The sequence below is a fragment of the Astatotilapia calliptera genome, chromosome 12 (genome assembly GCF_964374335.1).
Source record: "Astatotilapia calliptera chromosome 12, fAstCal68.1, whole genome shotgun sequence".
NCBI lineage: Eukaryota > Metazoa > Chordata > Actinopteri > Cichliformes > Cichlidae > Astatotilapia > Astatotilapia calliptera.
In genome coordinates this window covers 21637077-21662881 of record NC_137433.1, presented here as the reverse complement: position 1 = coordinate 21662881, position 25805 = coordinate 21637077, and the positions used below count along the sequence as shown (strand labels likewise).

Below are 25805 nucleotides of genomic sequence, written 5' to 3'. Positions count from 1 at the left end.
TTTTTTTCTCTTTTTGTGACACATCACATATGTTTTAAAATCTCCCAGTATGTATTAGAGTTGATTTTGACATTTGATGGTCACGTTTGAGGCTTGTAGAGGATCGGTTCTGCAACTTCCTGATCTTAGGTTCCTCAAACCTTTAAGCTAAAGGTTTAAATTTTAAGGCTTCTCGGTTGTGGAATCATCTGCTAACACCTTTTCTTCTCATTAAAAAATAAGAAAAAATGCATTTACTTCGGAATTGTCCTTCAATCCCGCAACTTAGCAAAGAAACAATTTTGCAGGAATAATAGTATTTTTTCACAAACAAGGTGACTCCCATTATTATTATTTACTTTGGGCATCTATTCCTGAAGACCGCTTTATTGATTTTCACGCTCATTAGCTCATCAGAACTGCGCAACATCTATTTTAGTCTCATATAAAACATTTCCATGCATGTTTGCACGTGTTTCAATAAATCAGTACACGTATTTCCATTTTTTCAAGCAAAATATAGAAGAGAAGCGAAAAAGAAACGAGTGCTGACCCAGGAATTGCACAGGACAGTATGTATGTTATCATCTTATTAATGTGTCTATTGTCTGTAAATAATGCTGTTCGACTTGTGTTGAAAAAACACCTTTTTTTTAAAAAACAAACAAAAAAACAAAACGTCTTATTATGTTGTTTTTATTATGACAGTTATAGCCGGTGAAGTTTTGAACATCGCAGAGTGCGCAGTCCTTTAGTGCCAGCAGGGGGCGCAGTTGGCTGTTTTTTGTGCACCTCTGGAGCCTTCTCTCCTGCAGCCTGCTGTGTTGTTTTGTGTGCATGTTGAGGCAGGCAGTGAGAGCGGAGGAACGTGTGCTCAGGTCCTTTTAAACAAAGATCCTGGACACTAGTTCGTGTGTGTGAGTGCTTGATGTAATGTGACTGTTTTAGGTCCAGCCTTCCACTGTTTGCACTTATGAAAACGAGGTATTTATTTTTATTTATCCGACAGTAGTCATTTAGTTGAGTCAAAGCCATACCCGAAACCCCGGCTCGGCGTGGCTTTATAAAACCAAGACTTTGTGCTTGTTTGATGTTAATTAGTTAGTTAGTATTAGTTTATTGTAGTTGGGAGAAGATGTCCACCGATTGCCAGAAGACCACCGCTAAGGCCATCCCGTCGATCAGGAGGGTGACGATCAACGACGCGGAGCACATGCCCCACGACTACTCCACCACCCCGGGAGGGACTCTGTTCAGCACGACCCCCGGCGGTACGCAGTGTTGCTATTTGTCATATTCATTCAAGAGTGCCGAGGAGATCTGCTCTGACTCCCGGACACACATGACTTGTACTCTTATCCACTTTGGAGCCGTTCTCTCTGTCTGCAGCTTAGGCTAACTCCATGAGGTCTGCTGTAGCTCTGCTAAGCTAACCGCTAAAGCTAGCGAGCAAGTGTTTACTTGAAAAGAGGAAATGCAAAGAAATGCGGACTCTGAAGTAATGAAGGAACAGGTTGTTTAGACATGACGGTCTTAATTAAGATAGTGAGAGTCTGTCTGTAGCTTAGCTGCAGTCTAAAGTTTGGTTTCTACGCACTGCTGTCACACGGTCAGCAAGCAGAGCTGCTCCACCTTTGGTTTACTGTAGAGATCATTTAAATTCCTCTAGAGGTCCCTGCTTCTGAGGGCTGTCCACCTAAACCTGCTGCAGACACGAGGTTTAACTCAGTAAAGGTAATCTAAAGGTTAGAGTAACACTGTGTAATTACACTAAAAGGTGTCACTTCATCCTTTTTCCAGGGTTTTGTGCGTCACAGTGATAATAACTACCTTATAAAAGTAACACTGGGTCATTATTAAACGGATATAACTATTTTTAAAAACCAGTATCAAACTGCTGCGATGATTTATTTTCATATTGTGATGTATTCCCTTAATTGGTCAGGACACATTTCTTTTAAGGGAGATTATAAAGAATAGTATAGTAAAAATATATTTATATCAATGCAGGTAGCATATTTAGCAAAAACGTTTTTTTTAATATAGCACATTTCATTACATGTAACCTCAATGTGGTTAACAAAGATATTATTAGATATATATTTCTACACTTCATATAAAATAAGGTATTAGCACTAATGTTTCTGGCATATTACAGGTATTGTAAGCACACAGGTGGTGTGCAAGCATACGTTGTGGTGTACAAAAAGTGACAGCGTGCAGTGAGCTATGTTTAGTCTGGTTCAGTACATGTGGATCTGACTCAAGTGGATGAGTTAAAGAGTCTGATAGCAGCAGACAGCAAGATTAAATAAATCATTTGCTGAAAAAAAGAAGACACAATCATACCTGTGCAGGTTTATGAGGCTTTATGGCAGTGAAAACAGCATAAACAAAACAACAGCACCTGTTAAGTGTAAGCCCAGGTAAATAAAGAGGATTCTGAATATGTGCACAGTTGTAGTTGATCTCAGATCAGCAGGCAACTTGTTCCAAAGAGCAGGACCCCAGTAATGAGAGCAACCTCAGACTGAGGTCTGACTCTGGGAATAGTTACAAGATCTGCACCAGATGAGCAGGGCATGAACCGGTGAGAGATTTGTGAGATAACAGAAGGATTTAAAAAGCAATTCTATATTGTACTGGAAGCCAATGAAGGGTTTTCAGTACTGGGTAATGTGGTCAGATTTCTGTGTAGCTGTAAGGAATCTGGTTGAATGACCTGAAGCTGTCATGTTGATGATTTGGGCAGTCCTGAAAATAGAGAACTTGTTAGGCGAATGTGCAAATATAACATACTGCCTTAAAAAGGGCACATGTTCCTTTTGCACCAAATGTTAAAACTGTGTTTATTAACTGTACACTTTGCTGTTCACAAAGCTTTTCGTCACGAAGCTTTTCTTCAAGTTTAGTTGCGTTAAATCAGAAAGTAAGTCAGTTGGTTCGTTATCACAACTGGAAGCCATCACATCACTGCCAAGGAGTGTGTGTGTGTTGTGTTCATTCAGACTGGCTCATTGTGCGACAGTATACATAATATACAACAGCTGAAGCGTTACAGATCATAACAACAGCCGTAAGAGAGCAGCAGCACAATTAGTAATAACATTGCCACATATATGCTGCAACGTCCTTCTAGTTACTGCGTGAAGATCAGGTACAGACAGCAAGATTTTGAAGAAATGCCTGTTTTCATATTGTAATCACGTCTATCGTGGCACACAGGTCAAGTTAAAATACAGGAATTTGATGAAGCAGCTGATCCCAGTCAGTGCGAGTGTGGCCTCAGTGCTCTGTTTGATCTCTCAATGCTGCGCATCTGATAATCATCCTTCATTTTTCCCACCTACGAACACAAAAGGTACCAGGATCATCTACGAACGCAAGTTCCTGCTGGACTGTCGCAGTTCTCCGTTGGCCAGGACCCCTCCTGCCAACCTGCCAGTCATTCCAGGAGTGACCAGCCCTGCCTCCAAGGACACCAGCAAGAAGACTCAAAATGGAGAACTACTGAACAACAACACCGCTGCTCCGAACAGTAGCGCTGCTGGTATGTTCACACCTATACACACATCACAGGACGGATGTTGCACTTAAAGTCCATCCATCTATTTTCTGCATTATGATGTAGAACCCATGCAAGCAATACAGCAATGAAGCCTACAAATCATCATCCATCTCCACCCTACATTTATTGTTTACTTATTTTTCTTTTCAAAGGTGATGACGCACAGTTTGAAATGGACATCTAGGTGAAGCCCAACAAAGTGCTGTGAAGACAGGGGTACCGTCTCCTCCCCTACCACCACCTACTCCATGTAGACAGAGGATCTTATCTCTGACGGCCTCATTTTTTGGATCTGTAATTACACTTTCACTGTCTGCCTCAAGGTTTCGGCCTGGTTTGTGTGTAACAAAAAGTGTGCCTTCAGGTAGTGGCTGCGAGTTTAAAACGAACACTGAGAAGTGCTTAACACCAACAATGCCTCAAACAAGTCAGTGAAAATGAGAATCGAATTGTCCGAATTTCTAACCATTCCAGAACGGTTTTCACTCGATGTGCTTTTATTTCAGTGCATTTCGCACAACCTCTCTTTAGATACGGTCTTCCAGTATTGCTCTCATAAACGAGCGCTTCACCTGAAGTGTAAAGAATGTAAAACAGAAATTTGTTGATGACATTTTGAATCAGATATTTCGCTATTTTAGGGTGATTTTAAAAAAGAAATTAAAGCAAACACCATTCAGACTTTATCTCTGCGTCATGTGTTCACTGAGTCTTTCTGTCAAATCCGTTGTTTGTTTTTTTAACTTGAATGGCGCCATCTGAACTTAAATAATGCTTTTGTTTCGTGTCAGCGGTTTAGATGTTTAAGTGAAAAGCTAATGTACATTTCAAAGTGACAAGTCTTGCAGCCTGCTGCACCTCCTGCGTCGCTCTGGTTCAGAGGAATTCCACGTGGAGCTCGCAGGAGGCTGATAACCTCAGTCAGTGGGCTGTTTACAGAGAGGTCAATATGCAACTGTACAACACATCAGGCAGGAACTCCTTCCTTCCATTCAACATTTACGATTCCACTTCTGTCACTGGCTCACTTCACTGTGAAGTGCTTATGAATAAAAGTGCCGGAATAGATGGTGTTTCACTGAACTTCTCATTGTTTGATCTAAAAGATGTTTCACATTTTTAAATTCTTGCATCCAGTAATGTGCGAAGTTTAAAGCCAACACTCATTTCTTTAAGTTTTGATTCCAGACTTTCTTATAACGTTTTAAAATGCTCTTGAACAAAGAACCAGTTTTAATTTGTGTCTTTTGGCACTTTGTTAAAAGCTTTTGTTACTAAAACAGATTTCAGTTGTCTCGATGAAAAATCCCAAAGATAACACAGTTTAACAGCCTGTGTTAACATTGTATTTTTTGCACCAACAAAGTTATTCCAAAAGAGCTGAAAATTTAGTATTTCTCTGCGTGGTGTCCAGAGCTTTAAAGAAATTTGATAAAACTGAACACGTAAAGGACAAAACAAGAAGTGTCAGCCCTAAAAAAAATATTTTTTACAACAAATAAACAGTATCTGAAAGTAATGTTCCCAAGAAATAGATAATCTAGCAAAAACCTGACGCAGAGATGTATCTGACCCTGCAGTTAATCCATCTACCGTCCACTGAAGCCTCATCGGGAATGATCTCAGCGGAAGGCGGCTGTGAAGAAGCCATTATTTAAGAAGGGAAGTGGAGGAAAGGCTGTGGTACAAGAAGTGGACTGAAGATCAGTGTCAACAGGGGTGACAGAGTGATAAATACAGATTTCTTGGTTCAAATCGTCATCACTGTGTACAAAGGAGGACAGGAGAGTCCAACACTGAGTGTCTACAGCCATCTGTGAAACAGGGTGGAGGCTCTGTCATGGGTTTTGGAGTTATGTGTGGTGTTGGAAATCTCATCAAAACAAATCATTCTGAACACAGAAAAGTCCTGTCAGATTTTTTTGATACATTATGGAGTAAAATCAATGCCATATAGAGAAACACACTGTGATACACAATCAGTCACTGACTGACCACAGAGCCCAGACCTCAATAAAACTGAAGCAGTGTGGGATCTCGACAGAGAATATAAAAGAAGAGCTTTGAATGTCTTTCAAGAAGCCTGGAGAGATATTCCTGAAGACTAAAGAAATAACAAGAAAGCTGCCAAAAAGGGTTCGGGCTGTGTCAAAGAATAAAGGTGCTCATAACAAATATTGACTTTCAAATTCGTTAGAATTCAGTTTTTTGCTGCTGGATTTGTATGTGTGTTTGCATGTAGCCTTAATGCAAAAATCACTGCAACTGTTTCCCACTGTCCTCGCCAAATATGAAGAAATAAGGGGTGGTGCAAGACTTTTGCACAGTGCTGTAGCAATGAAACACTCTTTCGTTATCAATACTCTTGCATGTGCGGAACTGCACAAATGCGTTTCTACTTTCAGCCTGTGGTGTAAGCGGCTCTGTAGAGAATCATCATTAGAATAAATATAAATAAAGCTCAAATCATTGAGTGGATTAAAAAATGGATGCGCTCCGGGTTCATTTGTAGTGAGTACAAACAAAAGGTCCTGATTGCAAAACTTACCTCTGCAAAAAAAAAAAAAAAAAAAAAAAAAAAAAACAGGAAAGAAAAGAAAAGAAAAACACGTGGACAAATCCTGAAATACTACTCGGTCTGGTCTTGTCTTGGGTGGATGTGTGGTTGAATAGTTTCAGCTGATCACTTCCAGTCCGGCCTGTCTTTCCTCCACAGTAGCGTCACCCTTCAGGTGCAGTCTTTCCACTCCCTCCCATGAATGATCTCCTTGTCACCTTAGCTTCCTGGCTGTCCAACCCCCTCCTCACCAGGATAAACAAGTAGTACTACTGCCTTTTCTCACCCACCGGTCCATCCTTCAGTGTGGTTTGTGTTGTTCCACCCAGCGTGCCCGGCCAGGGAGGACGACGCTAATGACCTCTGATGATGTGTGCACTTTAACAGGACCAAGATGTGGATTGCGGAGGTGAGAAAGGCCAATATACTAAGTTGCTGGCTGCTAGCAACGGATTAAGAGGTGGATGCACATTCTGCCTTTTATTTGTTAACCCAAACAGATCTGTCATCCGAGGAACATTAAGAACAAAGTGTGCCCGTTTAGCTGTGTAGCTACTGCTGGTAGATTTAATGGAAGTGGCAACAAATGAAATGCTATTTAAAGCTTACACCAGATAAACTGGTGGTGCTGATATATATTTGTTTAATTTTTACAAATAAATTAGGCGTGATTTATTTTTAACTAAATAAATACATTTTCATTTAACTTTGAATTAGGAAAAAAACCTTTGTGACTGTGTATGAGCCTTTTTTAATGTTTAATAAAGGGTTTGTTAAAAATGTTCACCTTATAAATAAAAATATATAAGAACGGGTGAAGAAAAATATTTTAAAACAACATAAAACAGCACACTTCCGTCAAAATAAAAAAAATTTAATATACGTTTCATATTTTATGTACAGAATTTACATGATAATGCATAAATAACACAAAAGATAGAAAAACATTAGTTTATCACCCAGTATGGATGCAATATATATACTTTGAGTCATTTCATCTCAATAACATTGATATTTTAGTATTCATTTATACATCGAAGCAATTAAAAAAAACATCTGAGTTAAAGTTTATGGTCGGTTAATGTTCAGTTAATAGACCACAAACAAAGCAGGTTTGTGTGTTTAGGTGTAAGCTGGGGTGGTGATGGGTTGGGGCTTCAGTGGCACCCGCAATCCTCAACAATCATGTCCTCGTGATGCCGCAGAGTCAAATCATCGCTCTCAAAGTACAGCATGGAGAGGGGGCTGAGGCGCGTTGGCACGCAGGACGGGCAGGTCACTCTTTCTGGGTGGTGATGTTTCAAGAGGCTCTGAAAATGAAATAATTTACATGAATAAATGAGCAACTATAGGATTTTTTATTTTGAGGTTTAGAAATAGTTCAGTGAAACTCTTTAATCTGCTTACCTGCATGTATGCATGGTTGGTGGGACTGAAAGACTCGTCCAGGGGTGTAGGGCACTCTCCCTCACAGCGATATGCGTTGTAGCGCTTCGGATGCACAATCCACTCATCCCAGCCGATGTGGTCAAAGTCCACCCACATGTCTACCTTTCGGCACAGCGGTCTCTGGACCTGTTCTGCTGCTGCTGATGGTGCTGGAGCCACAGTAGGTGCAAGTACACCAGCTACTCGCATCCTTTCCATTCTGTTCCTTTTGTGGCGCCGACTTTGAATGTCGCTGCCCTCTTTGTCCATGGACACATACTTGGAGTTCTCCACAGTGTGAATGAGACTGTACACTGCATGGCCCTCCTTATGTTTGGAGAAGATCACCATCATGACCTGGTTTGTGGTTGGATGGCGGATTTTTCTCTGCCTCAGTCCTAAAGTTGTGAACAGAGACTTTCTGGTTTTTTCCACTCCATCCCCAGCACCACTCCCATACTGAGTCTCAGGCTCTCCCGAAGCCTCTCGGCTCTGCACTTCGTCTCCCTGGTATAGCCAGTATTTTAAAAGACTGGTCACATTGAACACCTTCCAGGAGGACTTTGTGCTGCTGGGCGATGTGCCAAAGCTCCCTAAGAAAAGACGCTCCTCCTGGCACGATGTGTCATCCAGGTCACAGCTCTGCTTCCGGGAGTGATATAAATCCACAGTGGCACGCTCAGAGGCAGAGAAAGCTGGTAGTCTGATCTGCAGCTCTGCCAGCTGGACAAGCTCACTGGTAGAGATGGATGACATGTCAAATGTGACGGTCCACTTTTCGCCCTCTTGATGGCAGCCTGAAAATGAGACACGCAAGTGAGACTTCAGATTGACACACTGCAGTCTGGGATGAATCTGGACAAACCAGATCTGTGGACAAATGTCAAAACACTGGAGTGAGAGGGTGAACAGGACAGGATGTGTATTGGACCCCCCTGTGCAAGGACGTCTGAGGGCTAATATACAACCTCCCCACATAAAACAGGGCAAGCCTTTAAAGTTCGAATAAGCACTTTGACACTTGCTGGGTCGTAAAAGGGAGGGTCTGATAGCACAGACAATCGACCAGTCAATGAGCTCCTGGAGGATTCAGTGCACAGAGAAACCAACTCATACATTAAATAGCAAATTTAACAACCAATGAGCAACATGAAAAACATAATTCAGCTGTTTACTCACCTCTGGCCATCAGGCTTTTGACAGAATCAAAACTGTGCACTGACAGGCTGTCGCTTTGTGCAGTAACATCGCTGACAGCTACAGATGAGGAGGAATCAGCACTTCTGAAGGAGCGATACAGCTGGATCATGTACAGAGGGTATCCTCTGCGATGATCGGTTGACAGATTTCTGAATGCCAAACTGCTCTCGAGTCCCGTGTGATATCTGTGGCCCCGGGCAGAAGAAACCACTCCAAAAGCACAGATGAAGACTATGAGGACTTCCATTTCAGCTGAAACTCACAAAGTGAACACCGGAATGAGAAGAGAGAGAAGCAGAGATCTCCTCCTTTACTCCAGCTGCTCTCAGGCACAAATGATGCTCTGAGCAGACGGAGCTCCAGGCAGGCCTTTTATAGCCGCCAGCTGCCCTTTGATGACCCCTGGCCACTCCAGGCATCCGAACAGCCCCTCTGATCATCAGAGCACATCAGAGGGCCAGAAAAAACAGAAGAAGAAAGCATTTATCCAAGGTCATTGTCCCATCAAATGAACTGTTCTTTCAGAAATCAATTTAAAAACAATTAAAATCTTGCACAGCAACTCGCACCTTTCTATTTCCTTAATGCAAATAAAGTTTATAAGAATAAAATGACTAATATAAAATGACAACTCAATGTTGAAATGTAAAAACATGTTTTATTTATTAACAAGCTGCAAGAAACATTTGTCTTAATTGCTTCCAACGAGTTAGGATTATAAATATGTTTATAAAATAGTACACAGACACACACTGTGTGATTTCAGTTCTAGTACGGATTAGTTTATAATTTATAGAAGCTGTAAAAATGTGCTGACTCAGAGAGACAGCTCCAAAGACATAAACAGTAAACTACAGTTTAAGAGGTAACGTTCATAACTGCAAAGTGTGTTTCAAAAGTAACCAATAGTACAAGGTTTTAAAGTAACACATTCATATCCAAAAAAAATGTCAGGGTTTTACATTATATGGTCCGGAAGCTCATCAAAAAGAGGTCTGTGTATTAATTTATATAAAGACTTTATATGGAGGTCTGACTGGTTTCATCTGTTTCCCACTGTGCTGCTGCTGATGGCTCCTCTCATAAAGCATCAAAGAAGTTCTTCACCTGTGGACAAACAGGCATACTAGGATCACAGCATATCAGAAACATCATCCATACAAAAACATGTCAGCTGACTGGCTCAAACACCCTCACATGCCCCACCCCAGGGTGGAAGATTGTGATTCGCAACATCAGAGCAGTGCCCTCGTGTGGTTAACTCTGGCACAGCACCTTTTAGGAATAAATGCCATTCAGTAGGTATTCAAGCACACCTTTGTGATAAACTGTTCCTGCACCTCTGGGTCACTCTTAAATTCCACGCTGGCATCAAGTTTTAAGACGGGTATCTGCTTCAGCTTCTCAAAATGGATTCTGAAAGGAGAGAACAAAGCTGTATTATTATGACATTAACAGCAGACCACACACTGCTGCACCGTCAGCTGTTCACAGCAAACAGCTGCAAGGAACCTGAACACAAGCACTGTGCCACCACCAGAAAGTTTAGACCAGCTAGATATCACTACTTTGTGTAGCTTCTCTTTTTTACTTGTAAGCATAATGGAGAGGGAGACTAACGGGATAGCGGGCTATCTCCAGCTTAAAGTCAGAGTTCTCAGTATCACAAAGGCGAGTCTCTTTTTACCTGGCTACATCGCCATACTAACCTACACTGAGCACATACCACATTCAGAGTTTCTCATTAAAATCACCTGGAAGTGCCACAATTTTCACTTATTTGTTTCTTTACAGCTTTGAGTGCAATGCAGAGTGCTGGGGGAACATGTTTTACCTTAGTAACAAGGTGGAGCTAACTGTGCATGACAACTGGTAACTGGATGCAAGTATTCTGTTGGTCATGCAGAAAATGTATAAAGGTCTTTACGCTTGACTCTAATTTACTTTTGCAGCTAATAGAACGCAGGACATGTTTATTTAATAGACCAAATTAACTTCACCTTATGTTCCAGAGCTCTAATGTGTCTTTTGTTCCATTTTTCTCCCCTCACCTCTTGTGGGAGATGACCGTGCTTCCCTGAGCCTGGTTGTGCCAGAGATTTCTTCCTGTTAAAAGGAAGTTTTTTCTTTCCACCATCACCAAGTGCCTGCTCATAGTCTGATTGTTGAAATTTTCTCTCTATTATTGTAGGGTCTTTACCTTACAATACAAAGTGCCTCAAGACGACTGTTGTGATTTGGCATTATATTATAATTATTATTATATTTAAAAAACTGAATGATCACCTTAAAAACAAGAGTGCCCTCAGCATTAAAATATATCTATTAACTCATATTAAAAAATAAAAAATTCTTAACACTGTGTTAATTCACCAGATTAACGATTTTCTGCAGCATTAAAGTCTTGTCTTATTTGTCACATTTTACTGTTATTTTTGTAACACTATTTTATGAATATCATCTGATAACATCCGTGATTGGAGTAAGTGCCACTTATAGGGCTCTTTCTGTGTGGAAGAGGAATCACATGATGCCTGAAACAGCCTGGCTTTGTTGAACTTCTTTCGTAGTACACCCCTCTGGTTAGGCGTGCGCCATAAATTACAATGGCAATAAATCACATAATCCAGAAAATCTGGGGTTAAACCTTAAATTATGTCACCAAGCCCCAGGCCCTTCTTCATTGTACAGTTGACCCCCGGTATTTGCAGGGTTGAGACCCCCTGTAAAAAGGCTTATAAGACCAAATATACCTTAAAGTATCACCCCAAAACAGCCAACAGCACTGGAAAAAGTCAAAAGATAATCAGAGCTGTGTAATCTTATTCTCACTCACTCGGTCGTTTTCTCAACCAGCCACCTCTCATGTTGAGAGTGCAACTTATCCAGATAATCCAGCTTCACGCCCTCCTCTTCTGCTCTTCCCCGACGCTGCAGGCGCTCCATGCATTTCTAAAAGACATGCAAAACTGTTTGTGTGACACTAAATTACCTTCCACTCAGAGCACAAAATACTGAATTTCATGTGCCATACCTCTGGTGGGGCGCTGAGGTAAATTATGCCCTCTAGCTCCACCTGGTGTCCAAACTGCTCCACCAGGAGGGAATGCCAGTCCTGGTAGACAGCCCATTCTGTAGTGTTGATACATCCCAGCTCAAACATGTTCAGAGCAAAGATATATCTGAGAAAACATAATACAGGAGAATTAATTTTCATTATATCCTTGTCAAAATTTTGCTTATTTTGTTGAAAATACTTCTGGTAAATGTGACTCACTCACCTATCGCTGTAGACTGAACGCTCATACACCTGGACAGGTGTTCCCTTTGACTGGAGGAGGCATGCAGGTGGAGGCTGCAGCTGTGTTCTGAGCCGGCTCATGCAGGAATACGTCTGGAACGTGTATGACCAGCGCTGAGGGTCCTGGTACATCATCTGCAGCAGGTTGCTGACTGTGGTCTGTGGGGGCACACCTTGGCCCTGTCAAAGACACGAGCAGACAAATGTAAGCTGCATTATCCTGCCTTCCTTTAATTTGTGTAACAAAAAAGATGAAGATGTGAATATACCCACCTTTGAGGTCTCACTTTCAATGTTCTGCCACTTGCTGACAGGTTCTGCCACCACCTCCCAGTCTGCACAAGCTGACTGCAGGAGTTTCGCAAAGGTCGATTTTCCAACAGCTGTTATTAAAAAGCAGGTAATGCAGGAGATCAGCACAGAGACATACAACAGGAGATTCGTCTAACTGGGACAATCTGTAAACTCTTACCGATGTTGCCCTCGATAGAAACTCTCCTCACCCGAGCTTTTGCATCCGCAGCTGAACCTGACAGACACCTCGAAGAAAATAAAGTGAGGCTTCCTCTCTTATTTGCCATAGCTCTCAGTACGGCTGTGTATCCACCTCTCATCAGGGAGTCAGAGCTCTTCCACTGGATGCATGTCAATCTTCTGACCTGTGTGAAACCTGCTCGCTGATTATATATGCTGAACAGAGCGTACCGACAAGGCGCAGACATCCCGACAGGTAGTACAACTATACCGGAAAATCACATTAACCCGCAGGTCATTCGGTGGGTAAATGAGTTACAGAACCTGTTATGAAAGTTTGCATCAAGTTAAGACAGACGTTAGCTGAAAGCCCCACGTGAGGTAAGCTCGAGGAGCGTTCATCAGTAACCACAGGAGAGCTAATGTTATAGCGGTGTGGATGCTAACACCGCTATAATGTTGAATTAATGGTCAACGTCCGTTTAATTCGGGTCAGGGAAAAAACCAAAAACGACTATTACCGGCTCAAAACACATGCTACAAACAGTAGCGTTAGCAACGAAAACCACTTCCGGCTCACGTTGTGTACTTTCGCAATAAAAGCATTTCAATATTTTGCTTAGCATAAACAACGAGGTTTGTGTAAACTGACAGCACAGTTTGAGGTGGTGACTACTTATAAATGCAGTTATATTTAGTTATTACAAATATTTTTTAAAAATATTAAATGAGTATATAAATGTACATTCTCATGTGACAACGCGAGTGTTTGTTTATTTATTTATTTATTTATTTATTCTTTATTTATTTTTCACACAGTGAAATTTTCATACGCATTTCAACCTCGGTGCTTAGCGTTTTTTGGGGGATTTGGGGTTTTTTTGGGCGGTGGGGGTACTTACATTCGTCATGTTCGTGAGGTTTGTTTTTATTTTAAATATGTATATTGTAGGTTTTCTTAGTTTTCTGTTTACATGTACTGAGAGATTTGCACTGGTGTAATCTCGCTAAATGGCCAAGAAATTCCCAGTTTACGAGATTTAAGTTTAAGTTTCCTGTCCAGTTAGCGTAATCCGGTAGTTTGTATTCAGTGTGTCTACAATAAAGTAAAACAAACAAACAATCAAAAAAAAATCAAAATTAAAGATAATTATAAAATAAATAAACTATCCTGTGTTCGTGTGCCTTTGTAGAAAAACTTGTTTGATTTCATCAGCACAGGGTATGAGGGCGCCAGCATTAAACTCAAACTAAACAAAGATGGTTACATAGGTCTCGATGCATGTATAGGCTATTAAAAGGGAGAGTGTTTCACTAAACCTGATAATGCATTTTTAAATGGACTCCATCAAAACACATCACTTGCTGACAAACAGCATGCTGATTGCTGCGGAAATCAAAGATAACCTGAAACACTAACAAAAGTCACTTCTTTAATTTTCTTGAACGCCTGTCAGAAATTCTTACCGTCCCATAGTGTTGCAAAGCACCATTTCTTTACGCAAAAACGCCTTAAACATATTAAACACTCAACGTAATGGCATTGATTTTTCACGTTGTTGTCACGTTTCAGGACCACGGACAGCACGTGCTTCTGCGTTCGAAAATTAGCTCGTTGCCTCTAATCAGCAGATATTAGTGAGCGTCACACCTTCCCATCACACGCAGACGACTCCACTAGCTTTCTTAGTAAATTTGGCCCATACCCTACAATATATGATGCAGTGGCGTGCACAGACATTTTGGGGGGCAAGTGCTCCAGGGGGAAAAAAGGGCACTTTTTGCATATGTGGAAAACCTTTTCTTTTTATAATAAAAAAATCGCACAGGTTAAATGCAATTTGACTTTTATTTCAAAACATTCTCTAAAAATCAAAAATCACACCACAAAAAGATAAAATCTGTATCCAACTCTAAACTATATACATACATATTCTCAAGTGTCCATTAAATGGAGTGTACTGCTCTAAAGAAGCATCCTTCTTGGTGCCATGTCTTTGTAGATGTTGATGACCTCGTTGTAATTGATCTCCACATCTTTCTCAATGGCCAATAATAATAATGGATTGGATTTATATAGCGCTTTTCAAGGCACCCAAAGCGCTTTACAATACCACTATTCATTCACTCTCGCATTCACACACTGGTGGAGGCAAGCTACGGTTGTAGCCACAGCTGCCCTGGGGCAGACTGACAGAAGCGAGGCTGCCATATCGCGCCATCGGCCCCTCTGGCCAACACCAGTAGGCAAGTAGGGTAAAGTGTCTTGCCCAAGGACACAATGACCAGGACAGAGAGCCCAGGGATCTAACCGGCGACCTTCCGGTTACAGATGCGATTCCCAACCCCCTGAGCCACGGTCGCCCTGTCTGATCTCCTAACAAGAGGAGATCAGACAACCTTTCTTCTCCACACAAACTTCTTAGTTTATTTTTGATTATTTTTAGCTTTGAAAAGGATCTTTCAACTGTCGCAGTTGTCACTGGTAGTGTTGCGTAGATCTGAATCATTTTGACAAAGGCAGGAAAGATCAGCTGGCCATTGTTTTCCCTCAGTATCAGAAATATTTCTCTGAGGTCTTTTGAACTAAAGCTGGAGTGGAAGACCTTTAATTCTGTTTTGAGCTGGTCCTCATCTTCTCCATAGAATTCACAGAGGATGTGGACAGCTTCAATGGCTTCTGGGTTTGGTGGGCCTACCCAGTTAGCATGCACAGTTAAGGGCTGGAAGGACTGAATGATTCTGGCCGTTGGGCTTCCAGTATTGTCCCCTTTGAACTTCCTGTTCAGTTCCCCAGTCATGATGTCCAGAAAGGTGAAATATACACCACTCCTGAAATATGCCTCCACTGACTCAAACTGAGCACCTACTTGAGACACTGTGGTGCTGTGTTGGAAACGCACTGGAACTTTCCGCTTTCTCTCCTGACCAGGCACCACGGTAGGTACTGGAATGTTGAAACTCTCTGCCTTCTCTGATGCACATCTAAATATCTCTCCAAATTTCTCCTCAGACCTCATGGTTTGCAATGTGTGAAGCACACCATCAATTACCTTGTAGGCAGTGGAATGGTCCAACCCTTCTTCCTGCAGAGAATCTGATGCCAAAGCAGTGACTTCGAATACTGGTGTGGTGATTTCCATGCAGAGAATGAACATAAAATTAATGGCATTTCTGTACATCTGAGCATCACCTTGGGCCAGGTTAGGTGGGTCACTGTCACTGATGTCATCAAGGAGCATCAAAATGGCTTTCAAATTTCTCTGAAGTGCCTTCAGTGCTTTTTCCCTGCAAGCCCATCGAGTATCTGACAGCTGCTGGAGCTCCAGGAAAGTTGTCCAGGAAAGAGAGACTCCTGAAATTTGACCAAGGCAGCATGACGCTTTGGGGAGCCTGAGCAAAAGGCATACAATTTCTCCACCAAGTTGAAAAATGTCACAAAATGCTTGCTGGACTTTGATGCCTCCACTAGTACCAAATTGAGGCAATGGGCTTTGCAGTGCACATAGAGGGCCTTCTCATTGTGTGCACGGATTCTAGCTTGGAGACCTTTATACATGCCACTCATGTTGGCTGCTCCATCATAGCCTTGACCATACATGTTCTTCATCTCTAGGCCATTCTTTTGCAGAAGCAAGAACACTGTATTCTCCAGCTCCTGGCCTGTAGTTGTATCAACATTGCACACTTCGATGACTCTCTCCTTTATTTGCATATGATGAAAATATCGCACAACAAATGACACTTGCTCTTTGTGTGAAACGTCAGAGGTTTCATCAAGTAGAATGGAATACATTTCAGCCTCTTTTATTTCACGTTGTATCTCCTTCCTGATGTAAGTTCCTAGTGCTGCAATGATGTCATTTTGACTTCTGTTGGAAAGCAGTGACACCTGGGGCCTTGTCTTGGTGGCTTTAACTGTGGCAATTTTTTCCAAATGCATTTTCAGCACACTATCGTAGCGGGAAAATACATTGACTAATTCACGAAAATTGCCACGGTTATCACTGGACTCACTCTCATCATGACCTCGGAATGCTTGTCCCTGACGTGCAAGATACACTGTTAGGTCAATTAATCTTGTCAGGATTTCTTTGTTTGTCTGCCTCTCTCGCTCTCTAACTTCCACCCCTTTTACGTCTGAAACATCAAATGCAGACTGAAGGGCCTTTTTCTGGAAATTGATCCATCTAACCATGCTTGTCATGTGCATCTCTGCGCTGGAGTGTTGTTTGATTTTTTCAAGAGCAGTACTCCACTTTCTGATGCCATCAGTTGTCCAGGCTGTTCTGCTTTTATATTTTTCATCCGAGAGGAAAAGCCGACAACTAAAACAATGCATTGAATTAGCATTGTTTTAGTGTGTATTCCAGCCACACATTAGCAGAAAACCACTGTTTCTGGAATGATCTCCCCTCAGTTTTTGAGTAAGGTATATCAGGCTGACATGGGCCCACATTGCAGCACATTGAAACGTATCTGTCATTGCGCTTTATTTTAAATGTATGGATGTGTGTTGGATCTGTTGGGTATTGTAAAGCTGCTAACTTTGACATTATGTGATCGATCTGTTCTTCCTCATTGTGGTCTTCAGAGAGCACTACATCAGTGTCTGTAGGCCTAACTGAACCTGTTGCTGCATTGGTCGCAGCTTCATCTGTTTCTATATCTCCCTCTTCTGCTATGCTGGTAGATGGCATAGAGCTGCTTCCCTGCTGTGACTGACTACAATGGAACAATAATAATAATAATAGTATTATTATTTATCATAATAATAAGCTTAAACAGATAGTTTTAATAATAACCCATACTGCAAGTCTTGTAACATAGAAATAACTTTCGTAGGTACAAAATAATAGTTAGCTCAATGCCTGCTGATTAAGTTCATTAAAAACTAAGTGTGAACAGCTTTTAAGATTTTTCAATAGAATTAACTGCAAGGAGCAGGTTACATTAAAACATTAAAATAGAACCTGACTCTGCCCTTGACTCTGACCTTTCATCTTCATTTTCCTTTGCTTTCATCCAGGAGAGCAGAGAACTGCTTCCCTGGGCTGCCTGTTGTAGATCCCTTTCTTTCTCCTTTCTCAGCTTCTCTTTCCTAGGCATTATGCTTGCTGAAATTAGTAAATAAATAGACCAAAATGTATGAGAACGAATAAGACTGACTGTGGTCATTACAAGAACAGGGCAGAATGGTCGTTTTCACAGGCAATTGGGAACTGCCTATTTTTCCTTTAGCAAATTAATGTGTTAATGTTGCCAATATGTTACACCAAAAAAAATTAACATGTCTAACCAGTGCTTCTCAAAACTTTTAACATGCACCACCCCCAACACCGTACCCTTCAAACTACCAATAACAACGTCACTGTTCTGTCACAATCAGGTCACAACACAGTGCGTAAATGTCTGCAAGCATCGCTGAGTCAGTAACAACCAGTTAGGCTAAAGACTGCATCTTTAGACAGTTGGACGATGTTCTAACTTTCTCACAGGAGACACCTACTAAAGACAGTCAAAGACATTAATTTCAATCTTACCAAAATAGGACAGTAGTTGACGTTAGTTATGGAAAGGCTAATCCACAAAAACGGAGAAACGTCCATAATTCTATTATTCATAATCATGGCAAGGTTTTAGGTTTTTCTGCAGTTCCATCTCTAAAAAGTGTGATGTCTTCCCGTCACTGACTTCAGTTTGAAAACTTTGTATTTATTCACAGATTTCCGTGAGATCATCCTAAAATTTGTAACGAAAAATGGGCTCAAAAGAGCCCTCTGCTTAACGGCATGTAGCCTATAGCATAACGTGATATTTTCAATAGTGTATGCAAAAAGGTCGGAATTGATGGAGAGTGGGGTTGCCTAAATGGTTTAGGTTACATTTTAAATGTGTCGTTTTTTTGTTTATCCATATGGATGGATGGAGGGGGCAAGCTGGCAAAGTTTGTCATGTGCAGTTTCTGACAGGCTACTTCACAACAAAACAATTGCAGGTTGGTCTTAGAGGGCAAACAGAATAATTTCACTCGATTCATGGGTTACCTGACGTGTTGGACTGCGGTCAAGTGAGCCCTCACTTACGAAGTCACAGTCAAGCTAGCCGCACCGCCAGCCGCACCTAAAATGTTGTTGCACTACTCTTACGCATATTACGGTATCGGTGCCGACTGGCTTAGAAACGCAGTGTTTTCTGTCCTGACACTACATTACTTCACAATCCACTCCCAGTTTTGGTTAATCTCCACTTTTCCCCCTGTGATCCACAGCCAAAATTACTGTACGGTTTTTGAGAAAATTGATAGTAAACTTTGCACAATTTACTCTACTGTACTCTATATATTCTCATCTTTGAGCTCAGATTACAGAAAAACTATAAGAGGTAACGCAGATATTTCACTGGATTCTGAATCTAGGCCATCTCGACTCTGTACCCTGTCATCCACAGCCAATATTACTGTACGGTTTTTGAGAAAATTGATAGTAAAATCTTCCCATTTTGCTTTACTGTACTCTACATATTCTCATCTTTGAGCTCAGATTACAGGAAAACTGTAAGAGGTGACACAGATATTTCACTGAATTATGACTCTGGGTGACCCCCACTCTGCACCCTGTCATCCACAGCAAAAATTACTGTATGGATTTCTGATCAAATTAAATCCTAATCCATTACCGAACAAAATGAGTTCATTGAATTATTTGCTACAAGAAATTTCTTTCCACACACAATTTAAATTTTTCAAAATGTCATTCACACACCACCTCAAGTATCAACTTCAGTTTTAGACATTATTTATTCAGTGCTTAATCACAACAATAGTCACCTTAAGGCACTTACATAATAAGTTAAACCTTACAATAATACATACAGAGAAAAACCCAACAATCATATGACCCCCTATGAGCAACAGTGGGAAGGAAAAACTCCCTTTTAACAGGAAGAAACCTCCGGCAGAACCAGGCTCAGGGAGGGGCGGCCATCTGCCTCAACCGGTCAGGGTGAGAAATTACATTTCTCAGATTACTGATTTCTCATATTACTACTACACAGTTTAGATATATTGTTATTCATTATCTGTCATCACACAAATCAACCCAAAAAATCAAAAAGGAAATACTTAAAGTACGTGCACAAAGCAAGAATGTTATACACATTGTGTTTTACACGTGTTCCTCAAAACAACAATAACAACTATAAGCAGATTATTCAAGTAGCTTTCACTGCATGTGGAATTAGGTTACACAAAGCACACACTTCCACTCTGTCTTCTGAGCACTGCTGAGCTGTTCATTTGTCATGTCCAGGCATTCAGAATGGAACCAGCGGTTGCAGTTATCACACTGGATCTGTAAACAAAAACATATGAACTTTCATAAACACATTACGTAAATAATTCTATGTTTTAATCAATTACAATCTTTAAGACACAGAGTCAAATACTTTGTTGTAGATAACATAAAACTATTTTTAAAAATACTATACCCAGTCAGTGATGGAGGGTCCTGGATTAGGTGGTTTCGCTGTTGCACACATGGCACAGTTGTTGTCACTGTCAAATACTAAGACATAACATATATATATATATATGTTAGTGTTCATCAGTTTGACACAAATAAATATGTCCATTTGAAGAAGATATTACACACCGGAGGCCTCAAGTATTGTCTGTGCAAATGTCCTTCGTGCCTGGGCCATCTCTTTTTTTGTCGTCAAAAATGTCATTTCTGGTTTATTTGGGAATGCTTCCATTACTTCTTTGGCCATCTGAAATAAAAAAAAAAAAAATTTAATTGAAAACATCTGCAAATGTTACACTTCCTGTTTACACAATTTAACCTTTTAAGATTATTTTAACTTCCCCCACCCCATCTTCTTATCTAATTTTACAGAAAAATATGATTGAGTTAATATGGTACCATACCATGATGACCATTACTCCACAGCTAGAACCATCCCGTTGAAATGGATGTGTCAGTACTCCTCCTCGAAGTCTCACATTCACCCAGTCTGTTTTGTTGTAGCATGTCCTCCTCATTTTGAAGTATTCACTTTGTGAACATAACATACATCACATTTATATAATAATGAAAGATAAAAGTCACACAGAAAAAGACACATATAGTACATATCACTGTTTTTAATGGTCTGTCAGAAAGCCCTGTGCTCTAGATTATGTTAGATGAAGTATCAAAATTATTAACATGTTCTTTTAAATCTACAAATGTTAACTGTCTCAAATGTATCACTGCTTAGACACTGTCAGTGTTTTTTTTATTTATTTAAAATTACATACGTGAGTAATTTTGAATTATTTTTTAAAATTCTTTAAGGAACTGATAACCACAGATTTTATAAAACTTTAATCTACAACCATACGTTCACCTTTAGAAAAAGACCTCCTAAGTCCTCCTGTCACTTTTCTAATATTTCATGTTATTATATAAATGTAATAACGCATATTTACCGGAATCTTTTGGCTGCAAGGTCAGACTCTTCCTGCTCCAAAGAGTTTCTTGAAGGATCGACCAAATACAGACAGCTGTCATCTGCATTTATGTACTGCGATAGATATATAAATATAAAAAGTACATAAATTATCAATAATGTGTTATTGAAACAAACTGTTTTCACAGAAATGCTGCTCGTACTAACCAGAAACTTCCAATGTATATTTCCAATGTTCACAAAGGATAAAATGGCTCTGTAGTTGTCAAAGTTCACCTGTGACATATTAGAAATTAATTACAAATTTGCAACAATACTTTTTCCATTTCGAGACATTAATTAACTTTAAAAAAATGTATTCTAGAATATATAAAACATTTTTTTACCTTGGACAAGCTTTGTCTCCTGATTAGTTCTCTCTCCATAGAGGATCACACCGCTCGTGTAGTGGTTCATAATGTAGATATTATTCCCCTGATTTAGCCGAATGGCCCAGTGGTGCAGGAGACTTTCAATGACCTGAGGAGTATAATAAATAACCTTTTATTACTTTGTAAACATGATAAATTTTTGGAATACAATCTTTAATAAAGATTTTTTTTACTTACGTATACTCAGTATTCAGTCATGAGGATATGCCTGGAATGTCGATCTAAAGCAGTACTTACTGAATGTGTAGGGAACAACTAATGTTCTGCCCCAGCTTTAACGTTAACCTTATGCAGTACTTTACATACCTCTCCAACAAGGCAGCTGTGTGGTCTAAGGGTCAGGAACTCACTGTGACGTATGACAAAGTTGTTACCTCTAATCTGAGATGGGACCACAGAAACAACAACTTCTGTTTCCTGTTGTTTCCACAAATATGCGACCTGTGTTTCAACAAGACAACAGTAACTAAATTCAAATAATTCTTCTTATGAGAACATTCATTTTAATCAATTACAACAGTTTTAAATCTAATTTTTAAAATTATTTTATGTACCTAATGCAACAACATGAAAACATCTCCAAATTTGACATAGATTTTAATGTAATTTATTTGAGATGTTAAACTACATTAAGAAATTAAAAATTGAGTCAGTTACTGTTGTTTTTATAATATTAAGGCCAGTAACATGTAAAAGTTACATTTATTATTGTACTGACATTTGTAATTTTTCTGTGGTCTGTTATTTTTCATTCATCTACACATACATATAATAAAATCTAATACATAATTACAAAAATATGTACAAACAAACTTGGTTTTTCAAACAGATGACATAGTTAATGAATTAGAGTTTGTTTGTGAAACATCACCTGTGATGCTGTGTCCTTTGTCAGACCGGTTGTGTTTCTCTCAAGGTGCTCTGTCCTTTCCAGTGTAGATGGAGAATCCTCTGGCCCCTTGATTTGTGGGTTGAATTTAAAAGAAAATATTTGTTACTGCTGTGATCATTTTAAGTAATTTTTTTATTAAGGAAAAATTGGGTGTACTCACTGTCCTCCTGACATCAGAGAGTGGCTCCAAAAGGATCTCTTTGAAGGCCCTTTCCATTTCCTTCACGGTTGGATCATCGTTGTTTACCAGGTGTATTTCAAATGGAGGACTTGTGGGGTTCTTATGTTCAATGTACTTTTTGATTGTGGTGACTACAACATCAGCACAAATTGAGACTGGAAAGTTGAATATTCCAGAGCTCACTGCTGGAATGGCAACAGAGGAAAATTTGTGCTCTTCTGCACATGTCATGACGTTCAAAATACCTTTTTTTAAAAGGTTCTTTGCATGGGTTATCATGTGCACTGTGGGGTCATTCTGCAGACACGGGCCTACCAAATGAATCAGCTTCATGCAAGGTAGTTTGCCTGCTGTGGTAACTGCAACTTGTCCAGCCTGTAATTTGCCATTTTTGGCAATGAAGAGATCACTCTCTGCTTGGATAGTGCGTCCTCCAGTAGCAGACAGTGCCTTTGCAAGTCCACCCATGTGAGAGAGACTTTCATTAGCTGCATTAACAATTGCATCCACTTTGAAGGCACATAAATCTCCTTTCCATACTGTGACCGATGCTTTATTAGCCATGTATGTTGCTATTTTTTGGCAAACGGCTATTTGTTCCTGGCGCTCATCCTACAAAGATAGACACATGTCAATTTTCAGAGTCATTTATGACAATAACACACAAAAGATAAATGTAGACATTAAAAACATCTCTAACAATACCTGGTTTTGATGAGCATCATATTGTTGGTGCTGTTCCTGTTTAAAGGTTTGAACAGTCTTCTTCCCTTTTACCTGTTAACAGATAACATTTTTGAATGACTTTATATAATAGAATATAATATACAAAAGAATATGGTCATGAATGAGACAAACTTGTTCTGATGTGAGACGTATGTAACGAGTGAGCATCTGTCCTGCTGTTGGTGTACCACACAGGAACTGATATGACTGTGTATGAGTGCCTAGTCCCCTTAAAGGACTCTGTTTACTTGGGATGTAATGTTGGACAGAGGAACTATGAGATAAAAACACGGGCAGTATGTGATGCCCGGTCCAGCTGTACAGAGAACATGCTAATGTATGATTGCAAACTTGCTTGCCTGCAGTCAGGGCACGCGAGCTGTGCTTAATACAGTAGGTCTCCAAAAGACAATAATCAGCCTTGAAAGCTTGTTTAATTCAAATGCCCTTGGCCTACAACTGCTGAAAACGAAGCTGTACATGGTGTGACCAGCAAAAAGCAAAAAACCTGAGCTTCCTCCTGCACTTATGTCACCTATGGACATGCATTTTTTGGCATTAAAGTGGGGGTTCACTAAGGCCCATGCCTAGGTGTAATACAATGTCAAAACACATAAAGATTTCAGGTAATCAGTTGTAATACAGTTTGATTAAACATTGAAACATGGAGACGGATGATAATTTATAATTCATGCTTTATAAATAGTCAAAGCAGACGCTTTACCCCAGAGGACAAAAGGAGTATGGCAATCGGGAGGACATCACAAGGTTTAATTATTGAAAATAATGGCAACATGATGACTTACCTCAGTTTTCTTTTTCTTCACTGGCAGTTCTGTCACTAACGGTGACACGCACACACCTTTTCATTTAATGCGTTTGTCTTTCCATTTCTCCATTTCCACGCGAAAAGACTGTTGATTACACATACATACTTTTAGTGCTTACTTATTTTATCATCTCTTAATTCTATAGTCATAGGCAAATGTTTTCACTTTTTCTTAGTTTCTTGTTCTAGTTGTATGAAACACATTTTTCATTATTAGGAAGTTATTCATACCTTTTGTCTTGATTTTTTCATGTCTGCATATTCAAGCAGGAGGGCATCGTGCATTTTTTGATAAATTTCCACAAAGTCATCAAGCCTTGTCAGTCTCCTTCTCTGGATACGGATTTTTTTCAAATCCCACTGGCTTTTCTCCATGATTCCTTGGGTCCTATTGTCTTGTGTAAAATTCTTAAATGCAATAGTACATTGTTTAAGTCAGTATCTATGGATTGTAAATTTATGTACAATTTATGTTTCTTTTTCACTTATTCTTCTCGCTATGATACCTGGTTCTTGGATTGCTGAATGTCATTGTGACACACTGTAATGTGTGGTCACATTATGTGATTTAAGCTTTTAGGTGTAGTTTTGTTAAGGAAGGGCCTTAATCTTGTGATTTTTGTTGGAGATCCAACATGTGGTGTGATCCCTAGTTACGCCACAAGGGGGCACTTCCGCCCCAGTGAGATGGTTTAGTGTGACGCTACTGCTCGTCTTCAGATCTGGCAGAAGCGAGAGAGGAAACACACTACCTGTCGTCCATCTCATAATTTATCTGTTTTTTTCAGGTTAGTAAGTAATAAGGCCACACATGTGGTCCACATAATTTACATGCCAAATAAGGGTAAAACCTGACCAGCAGTTTGTTTTGCTGGGATCTGTATTCGTCTGTTTTGCTCATTGAAATGTGTTACGATCGAGAGTAGGAGCTAGCTTAGCTCGCCACATCCTAGAGTAGCTGTTAGCTTTGTTGTTTTCTAAACTTAAGGCACCCTCTTGTAACAAAAGTACACCACGGCTCCTGTATATTTGAGTTAATGTGTTCGCAGAGACAGTTTGATATGTTGTCACTGTTATTGTCTAAAGTTAGTGTAATAACCTATAATAATTCTGATCGCTCTGCAATGTTGATGTGGAGATTTCCACTACACAGATACGCCATTAGTATATGGTACAATACTGGAATGTTTGCTTTATCAAACGATGTGTGAAAAAAAGTGTGATTTATAGCTCTTAGTAACAAACAACAGAGATGACTGTTTAGATTTTTGTTTATACTATTATTATACTATTTTAGTTTATTCTGATTTTGGGCTTTGGGAATGTGAGACAGAGATGTTAAGAAGTTTTTGCAACCTGTTGTGAACACATGAATGTGTTTAAATAAAGATCTGGCAGAAGCGAGAGAGGAAACACACTACCTGTCGTCCATCTCATAATTTATCTGTTTTTTTCAGAACCAGACATAATCTGTCAGCCGCCCTCTTGCTTGGGGTGTGTTACAGATTCTTGGGGGCTCGTCCGGGATTGGCTCTCCACATTGCCATGAGCTAATCCCACAACCTACAACACCTCGTGCTGGTAAAGCTGACAACGTGATGCCGGCTGCCCCAAAGTGAGCTGTCTGTGTGAGACAAGCTGAGACCAAGTGAGGAAGAGGGCTGGACCCAAAAGCAACCTACTGCGAGAGACTGGGGAAGACGTCGTCATGGCAGACCAGGAGAGGAAAAGCCTGGTATGGGACATCAGGAAAAGCCTACTGTCGCTGTCATCAAACGAACTTTTCCA

General features: G+C 40.1%; 5 protein-coding genes across 7 annotated transcripts in view; 2 read left to right on the top strand and 3 right to left on the bottom strand.

Moving 5' to 3' along the window:
- The first annotated feature begins 762 nt into the window (after positions 1–762).
- Positions 763–4233, top strand: LOC113007063 (eukaryotic translation initiation factor 4E-binding protein 1-like). The gene is made up of 4 exons (XM_026143425.2): positions 763–963; positions 1081–1250; positions 3341–3529; positions 3700–4233. The coding sequence occupies exons 2-4, from the start codon at positions 1115–1117 to the stop codon at positions 3729–3731; spliced, it is 357 nt and encodes a 118-aa protein (XP_025999210.2). The 5' UTR covers positions 763–963; positions 1081–1114; the 3' UTR covers positions 3732–4233.
- Positions 4234–6960: 2727 nt separating this feature from the next.
- spaw (southpaw) lies at positions 6961–9117 on the bottom strand. The gene is made up of 3 exons (XM_026188680.2): positions 8712–9117; positions 7512–8329; positions 6961–7414 (listed from the first exon to the last, which is right to left on the bottom strand). The coding sequence occupies exons 1-3, from the start codon at positions 8977–8979 to the stop codon at positions 7262–7264; spliced, it is 1239 nt and encodes a 412-aa protein (XP_026044465.2). The 5' UTR covers positions 8980–9117; the 3' UTR covers positions 6961–7261.
- A 253-nt stretch (positions 9118–9370) lies between these two features.
- Positions 9371–12755, bottom strand: dguok (deoxyguanosine kinase). Its single transcript, XM_026188682.2, has 7 exons — positions 12506–12755; positions 12307–12416; positions 12014–12213; positions 11767–11914; positions 11569–11684; positions 10049–10148; positions 9371–9839 (listed from the first exon to the last, which is right to left on the bottom strand). The coding sequence occupies exons 1-7, from the start codon at positions 12753–12755 to the stop codon at positions 9813–9815; spliced, it is 951 nt and encodes a 316-aa protein (XP_026044467.2). The 3' UTR covers positions 9371–9812.
- The window catches only part of ccdc117 (coiled-coil domain containing 117), a 37694-nt gene continuing 24514 nt past the window's right edge, over positions 12626–25805 (top strand). For both annotated transcript variants that reach the window (XM_080308704.1, XM_080308703.1), the window contains exon 1: positions 12626–12763. In XM_080308704.1, coding sequence (XP_080164830.1) covers positions 12721–12763 — 43 coding nt within the window. In that variant the 5' untranslated portion in view covers positions 12626–12720. The remainder of the gene's footprint in view (positions 12764–25805) is intronic.
- Positions 19288–25539, bottom strand: LOC113033323 (uncharacterized). 2 transcript variants are annotated; one of them, XM_080309194.1, is made up of 14 exons: positions 25439–25539; positions 24249–24425; positions 23995–24102; positions 23168–23239; positions 22442–23074; positions 22261–22347; positions 21567–21830; positions 21345–21477; positions 21166–21234; positions 20978–21072; positions 20435–20561; positions 20160–20277; positions 19996–20072; positions 19288–19859 (listed from the first exon to the last, which is right to left on the bottom strand). In XM_080309194.1, exons 8-14 carry the CDS (start codon positions 21381–21383, stop codon positions 19746–19748), a joined length of 639 nt encoding a protein of 212 aa, XP_080165320.1. In that variant the 5' UTR covers positions 21384–21477; positions 21567–21830; positions 22261–22347; positions 22442–23074; positions 23168–23239; positions 23995–24102; positions 24249–24425; positions 25439–25539; the 3' UTR covers positions 19288–19745. The 2 variants fall into 2 exon arrangements, with proteins under 2 accessions (XP_080165320.1, XP_080165319.1); XM_080309193.1 differs by having other exon boundaries at positions 21345–21830.

What these genes read in the sequence shown, in the direction of transcription:
- LOC113007063 (XM_026143425.2), top strand. Translation starts at nt 1,115, where the DNA reads ATGTCCACCGATTGCCAGAAGACCACCGCTAAGGCCATCCCGTCGATC. An exon ending in GTTCAGCACGACCCCCGGCG is followed by an intron (nt 1,251 to 3,340) that starts GTACGCAGTGTT and finishes CGAACACAAAAG; the next exon opens with GTACCAGGATCATCTACGAA. An exon ending in TCCGAACAGTAGCGCTGCTG is followed by an intron (nt 3,530 to 3,699) that starts GTATGTTCACAC and finishes TTCTTTTCAAAG; the next exon opens with GTGATGACGCACAGTTTGAA.
- spaw (XM_026188680.2), bottom strand. Translation starts at nt 8,979, where the DNA reads ATGGAAGTCCTCATAGTCTTCATCTGTGCTTTTGGAGTGGTTTCTTCT. An exon ending in CAAAAGCCTGATGGCCAGAG is followed by an intron (nt 8,330 to 8,711) that starts GTGAGTAAACAG and finishes TCTCATTTTCAG; the next exon opens with GCTGCCATCAAGAGGGCGAA. An exon ending in CCAACCATGCATACATGCAG is followed by an intron (nt 7,415 to 7,511) that starts GTAAGCAGATTA and finishes TTTCATTTTCAG; the next exon opens with AGCCTCTTGAAACATCACCA.
- dguok (XM_026188682.2), bottom strand. Translation starts at nt 12,755, where the DNA reads ATGTCTGCGCCTTGTCGGTACGCTCTGTTCAGCATATATAATCAGCGA. An exon ending in TTGAAAGTGAGACCTCAAAG is followed by an intron (nt 12,214 to 12,306) that starts GTGGGTATATTC and finishes TGTCTTTGACAG; the next exon opens with GGCCAAGGTGTGCCCCCACA. An exon ending in CGTTCAGTCTACAGCGATAG is followed by an intron (nt 11,915 to 12,013) that starts GTGAGTGAGTCA and finishes ATGTTTTCTCAG; the next exon opens with ATATATCTTTGCTCTGAACA.
- LOC113033323 (XM_080309193.1), bottom strand. Translation starts at nt 21,383, where the DNA reads ATGGAGAGAGAACTAATCAGGAGACAAAGCTTGTCCAAG. An exon ending in ATATACATTGGAAGTTTCTG is followed by an intron (nt 21,073 to 21,165) that starts GTTAGTACGAGC and finishes TATCTATCGCAG; the next exon opens with TACATAAATGCAGATGACAG. An exon ending in CTTGCAGCCAAAAGATTCCG is followed by an intron (nt 20,562 to 20,977) that starts GTAAATATGCGT and finishes ATGTTCACAAAG; the next exon opens with TGAATACTTCAAAATGAGGA.